The sequence below is a fragment of the Primulina eburnea genome, unplaced genomic scaffold, assembly GCF_022965805.1.
Source record: "Primulina eburnea isolate SZY01 unplaced genomic scaffold, ASM2296580v1 ctg241_ERROPOS200780, whole genome shotgun sequence".
Lineage (NCBI taxonomy): Eukaryota > Viridiplantae > Streptophyta > Magnoliopsida > Lamiales > Gesneriaceae > Primulina > Primulina eburnea.
The window spans coordinates 64,135-81,133 of NW_027331075.1; the positions used below are offsets into that span (position 1 = coordinate 64,135).

At 33.2% G+C, this 16,999-nt stretch overlaps 1 protein-coding gene and 1 pseudogene across 1 annotated transcript; both read left to right on the forward strand.

Moving 5' to 3' along the window:
* Nucleotides 1–2,970: 2,970 nt before the first annotated feature.
* On the forward strand, nucleotides 2,971–8,491 carry LOC140820868 (succinate dehydrogenase [ubiquinone] flavoprotein subunit 1, mitochondrial). Its single transcript, XM_073181233.1, has 16 exons — nucleotides 2,971–3,189; nucleotides 3,592–3,759; nucleotides 4,165–4,252; nucleotides 4,634–4,780; nucleotides 4,858–4,998; nucleotides 5,288–5,373; nucleotides 5,480–5,572; nucleotides 5,690–5,753; nucleotides 5,863–6,006; nucleotides 6,537–6,724; nucleotides 6,799–6,973; nucleotides 7,053–7,223; nucleotides 7,320–7,389; nucleotides 7,484–7,604; nucleotides 7,694–7,731; nucleotides 8,022–8,491. The coding sequence occupies exons 1-16, from the start codon at nucleotides 3,094–3,096 to the stop codon at nucleotides 8,122–8,124; spliced, it is 1,893 nt and encodes a 630-aa protein (XP_073037334.1). The 5' UTR covers nucleotides 2,971–3,093; the 3' UTR covers nucleotides 8,125–8,491.
* Nucleotides 8,492–11,284: 2,793 nt separating this feature from the next.
* Nucleotides 11,285–12,012, forward strand: LOC140820865 (zinc-finger homeodomain protein 2-like; annotated as a pseudogene).
* Nucleotides 12,013–16,999: the final 4,987 nt, after the last annotated feature.

The window sequence follows — 16,999 nt, forward strand, 5'->3', positions numbered from 1 at the left end:
CGGCCGGCTCTGTTTATTCGTATTATTAAATAATTTCAGGTAATAATTTCTAATTATTTAATTATATCTTATACGATTTCAATTTTAATGTTCGTAATATTGAGTATTATTGAAATTTAAAAATTCTATAAATTGTAATTTTTATGCGCATAATAATTAATACTGTCTCCTAATTTTCAAATAACTGGTAGCAAAACATGTTGATAAAGAACATACATATACCATGAATATTGATTTTAAATTTGTAAAAAGATGTGGTTATATAATTTTTTCACAAATTATTTAATAACGAATATTATTTCAAAGTTTATCTATCATTTTAAACAATAATGATTTAGTTTTTCAATCATTTTTTTTATGATTTTCATATCTTTCGGTATCTTTTTCATATTTTTATTTTATTTTTTGCAATTATTTTTTTGATTAAATTCAGCAATCATATCTAATTTTCATATTTCTTTTGCATCGTTGGATTTGATTTTGATTAATCTATTTGATGCTCGCGTGTTTTTTCTAGTGATCTTATTTTTTTTATTTGAGTCATTCACGCTTTGAGTCTAACTCCATTTTTTTTTTTCTCTTTTTTGAAGTCTCACTCGATTCCTCCACATATTATGTTATATATATTACATCTATTTTGTATTAGGAACATAAGTAAGTGTATGAAGTAATTGTTAATGAGAAAGAATGTATGTCTGAATTTTGAACTATACTGAATAGAAAAAAATAAAAATATGGAGTAATTAAAATAGATGTAATGTATATATTAATTTTAAAATTATTGATATAATTATTTGATATAAAAATTAAGAAAAAATACATGAAAAATGAGAACAGATAATATATTAGAAAAAAACTTCCTCGAAATAAGGACTGAATAGATATTTTAATAGGGATACAAAAAAAAGTTAAAATAATTCATCATCGGAAAAGTATACGATATAACCGTAATTTATTTCTATAAAAAAAAATTAATGAAAAACTTCCTAATTTTTAGGTACAATATTAATATTTCAAAAGTTACTAAATGTTTTTTTTATAAAAGATTAAGTCCCAGAAATTAAATATTTAACAAATACTATGTGTTTGTCTCGAAAATTACGGGCGTGCCAGGCACGTGATCGTGCCAAAGTTGTGAGATGATTTGACTCCTTTATCAAATGTTGTGGATCTCGATTCGATCGTAAGTTCTAACTCCTTTGAAATGGCTCAAAAACGTAAATACTAAACGAGGAATATGACAAAATTATAGGAGGAATCCATTAACAACATCAAATATAATTATGTTGCTATGAACTTGATCAACATTTTTACAATAATGTCGAAGGAATATGTAAAAATCTAAAGGAACTAAAATAATGGAATTTGGAAACAAGTACAGATGAACTATTCAGAAGATTTTAAAAGCTTTGCTGCTGCTTTGTTGGATGTGTTTGTTGTGGTTCTTGATTCTTTCGTTCCCAATTTTGTTCAACTACCCTAAACGGTTTGGCCATTTTCCACGTCTATCCATGAAGTGTCATGGATCACCTTCTCCGTCATGGTCTTCAACTGACACTTTATGGGCTTGTTCATTGGGCCTTCTCATATTCTACAGGCTCGTATAGTCGGTGGGTTTTCAAATATTTGGGCTAAACACTATGATTTAGATTTTAAAAAGGCATAAAGTGACGCATAGTTTTATTTCTTAACAAATTTTAGTTAACCGTATATAACTGTCGGTATAAACCGGACCATATTAAAAAAAAAAACCGAACCGAACCATAATAAAATGATTTGATTTTGGACTAGAGATATTTAAAATCGAAAACCGAGAAACCGAACAGTTGTAGAGTAAAACCGGACTAACCGATTGTTGCCCACCCCTATATTGTATGGGCATAATTTATAAATGAGTCTTTTTCGTATAATATTAATTTTCAATATGAAGTACATTTTTGTGCAAAACATGTTAAGAGATAGTACTGAAATTAAGAATTTTTGAAAAAGATTTATTATCGGACTTGTTGATAATTAACTAAACTAATTATTCAGGCAGAGCAAATTTGTTTGTTTATTTTAAAAATATATCGTTTTTCATTCAAGATATCTTTTGTTTACAATTGTATTTTGTACTCCACATCATCCATATAAATAAGAGTTGATATCTTGTGAGACGAGTCAACTTGATCTATGCATGCCATGAAAGTTATAATTTATCATTAAAAATATTATTTTTTATTGGACTGAGGCAGAGGTCTTTCTAAAGAAATTAACTAGCGAGAAAGTTTCATAATAGTTTTTGTATATAAATAAATTTTAATTGTTTCTTAAGTAAACTTGTAATTTTTTAGATTTAGATTCAATTTGGGTTGTATAATTTAGTATCATATATTATTCAAAGAATTGGACCCCTATTACCCCTGAATTCGAACCTTATTGGGCTTGTATATTAAGCCCAATACTAAGTGCGGTCAATACTTGGCCACATGAATTACCTCTATGGCCCAACACGTGTAAGGCTCATATCAAAAGTCGTGGGCTGGAAATAAGGAAAAATCGAGTGGAACAAAAAAAAAGTGTGCAAAATTAACTACAAATCCAATAAATATATATTTTTTAAAAATAAAAAAATATGTGGCGATTAAATTTTTATCCTTCTCTCTAATTCCATCCCGAAAATAAATTGTGACTATTTTTCGATTCACGTGTGATATAGTCACATAAACATCTCTCGATAAAAAAAAAAACAGATAGAATATATAAGTGATAACGAAAATTTAATGGGTTTTTAATTAATTATTGGTTGAAAAATAAATTTTCAAAAATCAAATTGATCAGAGGCAACTGTATTAAATATTCAATTATTAATTTAAACGAATTGAATTTTTTTAAAGATAAAACTTTATTTATCCGAGTAAAAAATTAAATAAAATAATTAATATATGTTAAGAAAATGTCCTTTTCGGCAATAACACATTTGTTCTTTCTTCTCTCCTGTTTTAGTGACAGTCAATAAAATATCGATTAGGAATTTTGTTGTAGCACGGAAACCTATTAATCCATTGATTAATAAAGTTGATAGATACATACAGTTACCGGAATTGAACGGCGATGTGGCGGTGCGTGTCCCGTGGCCTCCGCATTCCCTCTCGGGGATCCACCTCTGCCTCCGCGGCCTCAGCCCGCCGTCTCTTCTCCACGGAGTCGGTACGTTTTCTAATCACCTTTCTCGAATTCGATTGCTTGGTCTGTCCATTTTGGCTTGATGTCCTCACTTCAGATTGGTGATAGAAACAAATTTTGAGAAAGCAATGATTGCGATAGTTGATTATTGTCCAGCTCGTATCTGATTAATTTTGGGGAGTATTCAATTGGTGCCTGATTGTTTTATTATAACATTTCTGATTGTTTTAGAACGTTTCTGATTGATGCTTTTATTTTTCGTGAAGAAAAATTTATTTTTGCAATATGTGAGTTCGAGATGGAGCTTATTCTTTTACTTTAGGTGGATTCCGAGTTTCAGTTCATTGGGGTGGTTGGATTGGTGTGTTATAGATATTCCTTTTGTTGTGTTATTTTTATTGACTTCTTAGGCTATTTTTTAAACAGAAAGATGGGGGGGCATCCTATACACTGGTGGATCACACCTATGATGCGGTGGTGGTGGGTGCAGGAGGTGCGGGGCTGAGGGCAGCAATAGGGTTATCTGAGCATGGATTCAATACAGCTTGCATCACCAAGCTTTTCCCTACTCGTTCCCACACAGTTGCCGCTCAGGTACTGTATTTTTGGCTTAATTTGAAATTCGACCAGTAGTATGTATATTGAAGCCAATGTAACTTTTCCAGCCTAAAAATATTTTCTTTCCAATCCTTCATGGTGTCTTTTGTTTATGTTTGCCAGAAGATAATACAAAAGAGAAGTTTACTGTTTATCGTTGTTAGTTCTAGACCTAGGGATGTTATTGTTTTATTTTTTTTTGTCCTGGCATGGATGATGCTTTGTAAATTATTGAATTGTTTACTTTGCTTCTAAGAAGTGTTGATCTCATTCACAATATAGATTCCTTTGACAGTGTTATGCTATCGTGCGAACACAGTTTCTGATCCTCCTGTCAATGACAAGCTTTTATGCCCTTCGTCTTTTGTGATTCTAATATATGTTTATTTGTATTTTGTGTAGGGTGGTATAAACGCTGCATTGGGAAATATGACAGAGGATGATTGGAGGTGGCACATGTATGATACAGTAAAGGGAAGCGATTGGCTGGGTACGGTTTCTTCACATTACTTATTCTTCGACTTGCTTTACTCCAGAACATTTTTTTATGTCTGCGTCATTGTTTATGAGAAGAGTGTAGAAACGATGGTCTACGGTGATATAACCATACTTGAAACCATCCTATACTGGAATAAGTCAAAAGGAAAAGGAAGGCGAGGATCTTGTTTGGAAGAAAATCTGATAGATGAATAATTATTTTGTCCTTCGTTATATCTTTAATTCTTGTTTGAAAGGAACCAAAATTTCATAAGAGGTGCAAGATGAATAATAATTTCAATGTCTTTTTAATATGCATGGACATTCGGTTTGACATGAACCCTGGACCCAATGCGTTATTTATCTTTACACAAATGCTATTATGTTTCTCTAGGCGATCAGGATGCTATTCAGTACATGTGTAGGGAAGCACCAAAAGCAGTTATAGAGCTTGAGAACTATGGCTTACCTTTCTCCCGCACCGAGGATGGTAAAATATATCAACGGGCATTTGGTGGTCAAAGCTTGAATTTTGGGAAAGGTATGATAGAAAACTACAGCTGAAACAAAGTAAAGGACTTTATGTTCTTCCAGTAATGCAATCTCTATTTTATTTAGGTGGACAGGCATATCGTTGTGCTTGTGCTGCTGATCGAACTGGCCATGCTTTGTTGCATACACTATATGGCCAGGCTATGAAGCATAATACCCAATTTTTTGTGGAGTATTTTGCACTTGATTTACTCATCAGCAAAGATGGTAGGTTTCCCAGTTTTCCTTCTACATGTGTCTCTAGACCATTAATTTTATTTATTGCTTGTTTCCTTCATTCATACCTATCCCATGCCACCTAGGGCTATTCTGTGTCTGTCATATTGTGTATGCATTGAATTATTCCAAGAATTTTTTTATTTAATTAAATACAATAACATGACCTCCTTCCCTCTAAATTTCTTCTGATCCTATTTGAACAAAGCAACATGAACACTCATTTCTTTATTTATTAATGTGTCCGTAACTTCATGGCTTCTAATTTTATGTATATCAGGTAGCTGTCAGGGTGTTATTGCCTTAAATATGGAGGATGGGACCTTACACAGGTTCCGTGCTGCCTCCACAATCCTTGCTACTGGGGTACATCTTCGTGGAAGCATATTTGTCATTATTGTTATACATAATAGATGCTTTTTATGATATTTATTATTCCACCCGAGAAATATTTTTGTCGTATTCCTTTCAGGGTTATGGCAGAGCATACTTCTCTGCAACTTCTGCTCACACTTGCACTGGAGATGGCAATGCTATGGTTTCACGCGCGGGATTGCCTCTTGAGGTCTGTATAAATGTTTGTTATGGATGCCATCCTGGTGTGAAGGATAATGAAATGGAGCTTCATGTGAAAAATTTAATGCTATCTCTAACTACTATAGTTATGGCTTTTCGCTTGCAGGATCTTGAATTTGTTCAGTTTCACCCTACTGGTATATATGGTGCTGGGTGCCTTATCACTGAAGGTTCATATGTTGTTACTTTTGTCTGAAATATAATCCTTCCATTGTATCACGCACAGATTATTTCTGTCCTCACGTTTCAAGTCATTTACCTTGTCCATACGGTGGTCAGGGTCCCGAGGCGAAGGCGGTATACTTAGGAATAGTGAAGGTGAGAGATTCATGGAACGTTATGCACCAACAGCCAAGGATCTTGCATCTAGAGATGTTGTATCAAGATCTATGACTATGGAGATCAGAGAAGGGCGTGGTGTTGGTATGTTATTGTTATTGTGCACAAGATCTGGTTAAATGCTTTTAATGTATACCAGGATAACAATTTCATATCTGTGTTAGATTACATTCTCAAATGGTTTGCTTCAGGTTTTCATTGATAACTACAAGTACTTTTTCTTTTTTTTTTCTTTTATCTAGAGTGGAAATTGCACGATGAGTTTTATTTATACAGTATACTAGACAAGAAAGACAAAATGATCATGTACAGGTTATCAATTGAAAGCCTAGGTGCTAAACTCCCTGTTGAAGTCTATCAACCTTACAAGTCATTATACAAATTTATAGACTGTTTTCTGTTTTGAGGGCTGCTTGCCCACCTCTGACCCTGCGATCGCTGATTAAACAAAATTGTTCTACAATTGCATGCACAATTTTCCTTTGGGTGCTTCTGTTGGAGACTATTTTATTTTACTGCACATTCCTTATGATTTCAGAAGTGTGATTTGATACTCCTTGAATTTCATATAACTCCATTATATGTTCTGATACGTAAGACCTTGCTCTAAATAGGACCCTTGAAAGATCACATCTACCTCCACTTGAATCACTTACCTCCTGAGGTCCTTAAGGAGAGACTTCCTGGTATTTCCGAAACTGCTGCTATTTTTGCTGGCGTAGATGTTACGAAGGAGCCAATTCCTGTTTTACCCACTGTCCACTATAATATGGGGGGAGTCCCAACGAATTACCATGGAGAGGTACAATTGAAGCACATTGAATAACTGATCAACAGTATGGAACTTTTTGTATAATTTTTTTTGGTGTCTTATAGGTTGTTACCATCAAAGGTGATGATCCTGATGCTGTGGTTCCTGGACTATTTGCTGCTGGGGAAGCTGCCTGTGCATCAGTGCATGGGGCCAATCGACTTGGAGCAAATTCACTCCTGGACATTGTGGTCTTTGGCCGGGCTTGTGCAAACAGGGTTGCAGAGATCCACCGGCCAGGTGCGCAGACTTTCATTGATCTATTGGTCGATTGGTTGTGCTCCATGATTATAATATTGAAATGCATTCAATGTTGTAGGAGAGAAACAAAGCCCACTAGAAAACGACGCAGGACAGAAGACAATTGCATGGCTAGACAAACTTAGAAATTCAAATGGCTCCATCCCAACCTCAAAAATTCGGCTGAACATGCAGCGGATAATGCAAAACAACGCTGCTGTGTTTCGGACTCAGGAAACACTGGAGGAAGGTATCCAAGATCTCCCAACAGTCTCACGCACTTGCAATCACAAATACAAAGAACATTGAACTCCTCTTTCTTGTTGCTTAAATTTGTCTGTTCCAGGTTGTCAGTTGATCGATAAAGCATGGGAGAGTTTTCATGATGTGAAATTGAAGGACAGAAGCTTGATATGGTACATTAATGTTTGAGAATATGCCTATATTGCATGTTGCAACGAACACTAGTGTGTTGATGTTTTACACATTCGGTTTTGTTAACCTTTTTAGGAACTCGGACTTAATAGAGACAATTGAGTTGGAAAACCTTTTAATCAATGCATGCATCACCATGCATTCTGCTGAAGCCAGGAAAGAAAGTAGAGGAGCGCATGCACGTGAGGATTTTACGGTTAGTTCTAATCTTAATCTTTTGCTGCATTTATCTTTCCCTTTTCTTCATCATTTTAGAATAACCGAGTCTTGTGTGCCAATTCGCAGAAAAGAGATGATGCGAACTGGATGAAACATACATTAGGGTGAGGTTCTTTCTCTTAATGTGGGTTTCTTCTGCACTTTCTAGGTTATCTACAGAGTCCTCAAATTTTTGTGGTTTCTTGATGAACTATGTAAACCATAGTGATCTAAACGCGAAATCTTTTATGGGGGAGGGGACGGAAACTTATGCCATTTAAAAATCTTAGGAATAAAATTCGAAGAATTTCATTTTAGACTCCACCCCCTCATCTCCAGATGCTTATGGTATACCATATTCTACAAGTTGCTTTGTTTCCATTGTCGTTAACAAAGCTTGTTCTCTGGTCTGCAGATACTGGGAAAATGAGAAAGTTCGACTGGACTACCGGCCTGTTCACATGAACACACTGGACGATGAAATCGAAACATTCCCACCAAAAGCTCGAGTGTACTGAAGCACAGTGAAGATTTTGTTACCAATGACAGAGTCGGCATATTAATGTAATTTAATAAATTAATAAAGTACGAGATTCTGGTATTTGTTTTCACTCGCGCTGATAGGCTGCAGCATGAAGTGAGCCGCAGTCTCAACGCTAAGTGTGGTTTCACGTGTTTTCTATTTTGGTCCCATTAACTTGACATGCAGACCAATAATGGGCTTATTCGTTGTGTTTTTCCTTAATTCTTTTTAGAAATCCAGGAGATTGATCTGTATCTATATGTACCAATTGACAACAAATCTCCCTGCGTGTTGCAATAATAATAATTAATAAATAAACAATGTTCCTCCCTGAATAGAAGATTCAAATTACTTCTTGTGAATTGCAGTTGTTTTTCATTTTAAATCGTTACTGGTCTTTCAACAGATTTCAGATCAACACTTGCATCGGGGAAAAAAATTTTTTTTTTGAACTTTAATTAGGTTGCCAAAGTAATCATAGGCCATCACGATTCATATATACTGACAAATTATTAACGTATGGATTATCAAGACTAGAAATTCATAGCAAAAAACCAATTATATATGTGGTTCACAATCTGAAATACAGTAAGGTGATTTTAAAGGGAATTTCATAAGGGTCATATCGGATTAGTATTTAGATTGACACACATGATGATATTTTTCATTTTCAATGGTAAATAAAGAATAAAAATAAAAATATCTGATTGGATTCAATGATATTTTTGTAACTTATTATGCAAAATGTAGTTTAGTGTAACGTTAATAGTATATCCAAAATTTTCCACACGAAATGGTATTGCCCGAGTAGTTAAACCTAGGCCAACTCCCCTGCAACCTTTTAAGAATGATTAATATGAGGCACACACCTGAAGATCAAAATGCTATTTTACGCGACAGCAGGGGCCATTGTTTTTTTGGTGCCTACTTAATTAGTTTTTTCTTAGAAAATTAATAAAAAAATTTAATAGATAGTTTATAATTCTTTGTTTCATATCAAAATCTTTATTCTTATTATCAGTTCCAGTACTTTCCATAGACCATAAGAAACTCTCTCATAGAGTACTCATGATGTTGCCGATGATATATTATAAGTGTTGATGTCACGCCGGAAATTGCTGATATGTCCGATACCACGTCAACTTCTAGGTGAAAGATGACCGAAACCCACAAAAATGCAAAGTTATTGAACGGAATGGTCTCACATGAAATAGAGCAACTTTGAGGTTTCTTAAATGAGACAAGGAAGGGAGCTACTACTCAAGAAATTCCGGAAGTTATAAAGAAGGGTTCCAGCTCATATTGGTCATCATATACATGTGTATGTGTGTAGATGGTTAGGGTTTGAGATGGGGTGATAGCATACAATTAGCCATCCAACAGAACAAGGCAACAAAATTAAGGTGATGTTGTATTAATGGGGGCTGTGGAAGAGTACCAAAATGACCTTTCTTGTCGGTTGCTACGTAGGGCGAAGTCTCTCCTTGTGACACCACAGCCTCACAGATAGAGATTCCAAACTTATCACTTGTCAATTATATGATAACTCGATCTAATAATACTTGCTGCTATAACATTATAATGGCTCATGTATTTAAAGTAAAAATATTTGTGTATGTGGTTGCAGCATGTATGTAGGTATAAATCCCCTGGTATATCTCGAGTGGCCTTCCTTTGGATCATTGGTTGGCTAACTTTTTATGGCCAAAATCTTGAAGTAGCTAGTGCTGTTGGGACTTGGGAGACAAACATTTCCTTCTGTCATATAAGAAAAAAATGATTTTTCTTTGAACCGTGAGTATACCAATACTTGATTAAATATGGGAATATTGGTGGCGAGTATACAAATTCCAAAAGCATTAACCTTAGGATGACCTAGTTTCAAAATGGCCATATAAATTGACGTCTTTTGGGTTTCGATCTTGTAAGTAATCCAATTTGATTATTGGCAAAAACTTGTGTGAGACGGTCTCACGGGTTGTATTTGTGAGACAGATCTCTTATTTGGGTCACCCATGAAAAAGTATTACTTTTTATGCTAAGAGTATTACTTTTTATTGTGAATATGGGTAGGGTTGACACGTCTCACGAATTATGATCCGTGAGACGGTCTCACATGAGACTCACTCTTGATTATTAATTTGTCATGTAAGTTGTGTTTTTTTATTTTGTTTCTATTTTTCTTTAGTGCCGATGTGACGATTAAGACTTCAATATTTTTCAATGCCATATTAATATTCAGACATAATATGATTGATACCCCATGGAAGACAGGCTCATCCAAGGGCCCCATTATGGAAGACAGGCCCATCAAGGGCCCTATTAACCCTGGCCCATCCCTAGCTCAAGTGGAAAACAAGCACATCAAAGGCCCAGATATTCTCCTATAAATACCAGGTTTGAGCGTTCAGTTGAGCATTCGATATTGTTTTCAGCAGCACCCTTAGCTGCTCCCCCATATATCCTCAGTCACTGACTTGAGCGTCGGAGGGGCTACGCCAGGACACCCTCCTGGCCCCCTCTTAACGATCTTCTTTGATTATTTCAGGCACATGGTAACTCCAAAACCCGCGTCTGGATTAGTGACACTTGCTGGAAACGGACCCTAAATTTCCCGTGAGTATCAATGATTAAAACAAAAAATACATAAACTACATAACTAGAACCTACTTTTGACTACTTAAATTCAAATACGGAAACCCTATATAGACAAACTTAAATAAAGAATTTCGTTATTTTCCCAAGAATAAACATATGTCAGAATAATTATCAGATATACGTCGTTACAGTTTTTATCTTTAAATAAAAAAAAAGATTCCATATATCGTTAACCTATAGATTACTTAGTTTATAATCAACTTGTTCACCTTTTGAGCTTATTTAGCTGATGTTTTAATGTAGAACTAAGGAAATAATACTAAGAAAAAAGAGAGAAAAACCAAATATATGTTTGAAGAATTATCAAAAGAATCTGTCACTTGAGAAGTAGAATTTAATGGACCACAGAGATCAAGAAAGGGATCAAAATCCCCCAAGATACAACCAAGAATCACCAATGAAGTTGCCTCTTGCAACTTTGGTTTCAACCCCATGCATGGGAGAGACTGCGGAAATAGATTGTTTCGACCCGCCTTGGGATCTCCATTTTCAGCCCTATGCAAATCCTAGATCAGCTCCTGTGTGAAGAAAATCCCGCCACCCAAGATCCAGATCCAACCACCGCCAGAGCCGGTGGTGCATCAAGTTCAAGGACACCATCAAAACCACCTCCGCCGTGGGAATCGCCATCTCTAGAACCCGAAGCTTCCACCACTTTCAACAGTGCTGCATGGATTACATACAGAGAATGCCTCAAGAATCATGCTGCAAGCACGGGGAACCATGCAATGGATGGATGCCGAGAATTCATGCCCAGTGGAGAAGAGGGAACCCAAGAATCCGTCAAATGCTCAGCATGTGATTGTCACCGAAACTTCCACCGGAAAGAGATTGGAGGCGAGTCGGAGCCGTTTCATTTCCTTCCTCCTCACCACCAGCTACATTTTTCCACCACCGTCGCTCCAATGCTGCCAACAACGGTGAATTTTTCGAGGAACAGCTGTGGAGGGGTATCAGAATCATCAACCGAGTATCTGGACATGTTCCAGTCCGGTTCTGGAGTACATGCATTGATGCGAGTTTCCTCTTCGGTATCAAAGAAGCGATTCAGGACTAAATTCAATCAGAAACAGAAGGATATGATGCATGATTAATCGCAACGAAACTGGGCTGGAGGATTCAGAACGAAGATGATGAAGGAGTGCTGAAGTTCTGCAATGAAGTTGGGGTGAAAAGGCAAGTGTTTAAGGTATGGATTCACAACAACAAGAAGACACAAAACTAAGGAAAAAATTTGCACAACATTGTATATAAATATCAAATTATATTATAATTAGTATACGATAAACTTTCTGGTTTGTGTTCCATCATTTAATATATGGAACAAAAATTGAAGATTAATTAGAGAAAAAATAATGTTCAAACCATATAGTTTGACCATTACTTCCAACTCTTTTATTATTATTATTATTATTTTATTTTTATTTTTTTTGTTCCGACAGATAAAATTAGAGTGTGTATCATGTGAATACTAATCTGTGAGATGGGTCAATCCTACTCATATTCACAATAAAAAGTAATACTCTTAGCATAAAAAATTATACTTTTTCATGGATGACCCAAATAAGAGATCTGTCTCACAAATTCGACCCGTGAGACCGACTCACAAAAGTTTTTACCATAAAATTATCTTCTTTCGAGTTTTTTGAGTTTTGGTTAATTTATGTCCATTCATTAAATCGAAAGGAACCCACTGACCATCAAGCTTCGGCAGCCTTTTAAAAGAAGACTGAAAATCCCACTAAAAAATCGTTGTACATAAGATAATTTGTATTAAAATTTCCCACTCGATATACTATTTTATTTTATTTTTTTTAAAAAAGGAATTATTGATATAGTTTTAAAAAGTAGATACAAAACGTTTCAAGCAGCCCAATTATTTTTATCGCAATTTTCATGTTAAATTTTTGAAAAGATTTAGTTTTAAAAGGTTAATATATCACACAAGTTTCTGTAATGAATTTGTATAATTTTACATCTTAATTTCTATGAGATTTTTTTATTATTATATTAAACTTTTATTAAAAAAATAATTATTATTACAATGTTTTGGGTATATTGCTAATTAATTAACAAAATAACTTTTATTAAAAAAATAATTATTATTACAATGTTTTGGGTATATTGCTAATTAATTAACAAAATAAATGTATTTATAATTAAAAGGTTGAGAAGCTGAGAGATCAAGGTTGCAAATGTCGTGTGCTTATACAATCTTTTATTTTATTTTGTTTTAAAGAAAACCTTTGGATTTTAATCATTTTTTTAATTACTTTTTATTTATATGATAAACAGCTGTATAGTTGTGAACTTTTACTCCGATAGGAGGGATAATAGTAATTTTATTTAATCCGGAGATTTGATTACCAGTTTTTACCATTTTTTACCGACAAACTCACATAGGTAATAAAGATTAATTTGGAACATCTAATGAGAACATTTCTTTTGTGAGACGCTCTCACGAATTTTTATCTGCGAGACGAGTCAAATCTACTGATTATCACAATAAAAAGTAATATTCTTAGCATAAAAAGTAATATTTTTCCATGGATATATAACTCAATTAAGAGACCAGTCTCACAAAATACGACTCGTAAGACCGTCTCACACAAGTTTTTGTCTCTGACTGATATTTTTTATCGGTTTAGTTCAACCTATCCTTAGGACAATCTAACCTTCTTTTGTGTGTTTTCATCGGCACCACATCCTAAACTGTTTGTAGTATTTTAACCCTAAATTTTAGGGCAAATGGCCAAAGATGATGACCAACTTCTCAGCAATAAGCTCCAAATTTCTGTTATTTTATTTATGATTCATCCCCCATGTTGTCAAATCCAGACAAAAATATGTAATCTTTTTTTTTAGCTAAAATGGACGATGAATTTCACGTTATATTTAATGTGGATATTGACTACATGAACTTGATGAAACATGGACACAAATAGGGTCACTTTATACCAGTAACAAATTTTTATGCATATTGTAGGAACTCTATGTCTCTATGGATAGAGCTATTTTTATACACATATTAAATATTAAAGAATAGTTTATGAGATCAGATGTGATACCCAACGGATCGAAACTACTTAAATACTAGCGGTTGTAGCATACATGATGTGCGATTGATCAAAATAATGATGCATTTTTCAAATAAAATAAAACTCATGACGTGTGGTCGCGGATTTTGTATGAAAAAATATTATGTATGCCCTCGTATTATTTCATTGACCTAAAGTTGGGAATGTCTGTCGATATCCCTCGAGTGAATTTTTTTAAAGACAAATAATGCAATCCCATGTGAATGTGATTATCATATATAGACAATGTCTTATCACAGTTACAAAAAAGAAATATTTCTACATGATCATTAATCAATGCGGCCACATACATAAACCAAGCTTTCAATTATACAATAAATAAAATCTTCCTTTCTCATTGAATTCCTCCTCCTGATTACACCATTTAATAAGAATGGAACATAAATCGTTAAATTAGTTAATGGGTTTCAGATTCCAGGCTGGATCCAATAGAAAGTAAATAGAGATACGTTCAATTTTAGGTTTTATTATCTATTAAGTTTTCAAAGTTCTGTTTTGATCAACTAAACATTAATTTTCGGTTATTTTGGTCCAACTACCTAATTGTCATTTGAAATTAAAGTTGTTAATTTTCGATGTTATGTTAACATTTTTGGATACAATATCAGCAATTGGATCAAAATAGCCGAAAGTTATAAGGTTTTTTGATGATCACTTCTTGTGTATTATTTGTAATTCAACCAATATATAGGTTTAGTTTTCTCAAGATTGCATCAAGCATGAATAAAGTAACTAAACTAAAACAATGTGGTGGGGCTATCAATTATCATTATAATGAAATTGATCAAATCCAAAATCAACATGGTGGGTGGATTCATAAGCCTAAATTTTTTTTGTGGGGTTCTCTAAGGCTTATCTGTTAGGTACATAGTATGTTCTATCTCCATAAAAACAAAGAGTTGAGAAGGACATCAACATAATACACACACATACATTGAATATATATATATATATATATATATATATATATATATATATATATATATATATATATATATATATATATATATATATATATATATATATCAACATAATACACACACATACACATGTGTAATATCTGATCAGCACTCTCTTGATTAAAAATAAATAACTAAAATTTTCAAAAATCGAAAAATACAGACTGAAATTCACTATCATAGAGGACAAAGAAGCAAAATATACATAACTAAAAATGTAATTTTCCCTAAATTTGTGTTATATGGTAAACATGTTGAATTAATCTGTCTTCATTTTTCATTTCAAACGGATGGATGTCTACACCAATAAAAATAAATATATTCCATATAAAATTCTCTATTATTGCTCTCTCGCTCCCTCATGCGACATTTGATGATAATTTGAAATTAAGTATTCTGAAAAGACTATGGCCCCTAAATCTTTCTTAGCCTATTTCACTATCAACCTAAAGTGATCTTGTCCCTCTCCTTTCCATGCATTTTAATTATTTCGAGATCGAATAAAAAAGATGAATTGAACACGAAACTATTCGAATTTTTAGTCGAATTTCATCTATAATCGTGAATATTTTATTTGTATTTTCTCCTATTTAGCAGACTTCAATAACATGATATAACTCTAGAGAACATGTCAGACACCATCTGTCTAATGTAATAGGTTTATGAATGGTATATGATATAAGGATGATAAATCAATATATATAGATAATATAATTATTTATAACTCTGATCTTTTGTAGATCAACTTGAGTCAAATATTAGATGAAAAAAATATGGGTTGAAATCCATCCTTTGCTCAAACCATCACAAAATTACAATGTGTGTGTATATATATGTATGTATATATGTATGTATGTATATATGAATGTGTGTGTGTGTGTGTGTATATATGTATGTATATATGTATGTGTATGTATATGTATGTATATATGTATGTATATGAAATTTGTTACTTTTCCATCTTCTGATACACTATATCACATGTCAATGTTTTCATGTTGAACATATAATGTTGATATATTGGTGTTGGTCCAAAAGATTTTACTGTGTGAGAATTGAATTTATATTTCGTTTGATAGCTTATTTGAATTTATTAATATTCTCTTGCACCCGTAAACAACATGGCATGTGGAATCTTGCCATCCCACTTGTTATTTTTTTACATTTTTTAAATTTATGGTGTGTATATGCACTACATAAATATCAATATACTTTATTAATCTTGAATATTCACCGATCTGTGTGTTAGATTTGGATAAAAATAAAATTCTAAATAAAAATTTATCTTCTATTCTCACATTATTATCGATACATTTTATCCATACTAGAAAAATGCACGTGCGTTGCACGTGAGAACATAAACTGCTGAAGATATATATGAAATTTTGATCATATATAAACGAATTAAAACATGGCTAATAGCATTTATCAATTGAAACAAACCAAGCAACAAAAAATAAAAAATCATAACCATAGACGTTATATTATTTGGAGAAGTTATCTTATCCACTTGACACACTTTTCAATATGCTTCTTGGTTTATTTTGACAACTCAACAACTCTTTGTCGTAGTTTGTTATAATATATATGCATATAACCATTTTGGTATACTCAACAAGTATCTGACCGTTTTTAACATCTATTATGTTATTTACAATCATCATCTGAGATCTGACATGCTCGTAGTTTGCTTCCTTATCACGGTATTTTTTCGGTTTTCTACATTGTTTTTATCTGATAATCTTATTTTTCCGACTATTTGTTTTGTTGTTAAATGATTTTTCAGTTTTTGAAAATCAATTATAACTCTTAAGAAAACATGCTTTAAGTCGTGATAGATTTTCACTTGTGACTAAAAATATGCATAATCTATATATTCTTCAACAACATAATCAATGAATAGTGTTGCACCTTCTTCAAACATTGTGATATTTGTGATATCATTTTTATATATTTAGTATCAATATTGTCAACATATAGCTATAAGGTTAATAAATTTTTAACAACTATTTCAATATTTCTCAATCACTGTGATAAAAAATACTTGAAATTCTCTTCAAATGACTATATCTTAGAATTGTGTCCTCGTTTAATTTGACGCAATTTAGGAAAGTCATCGCGTTCGTCATTTTTTTGAAAGCTTTAGAACAATGAT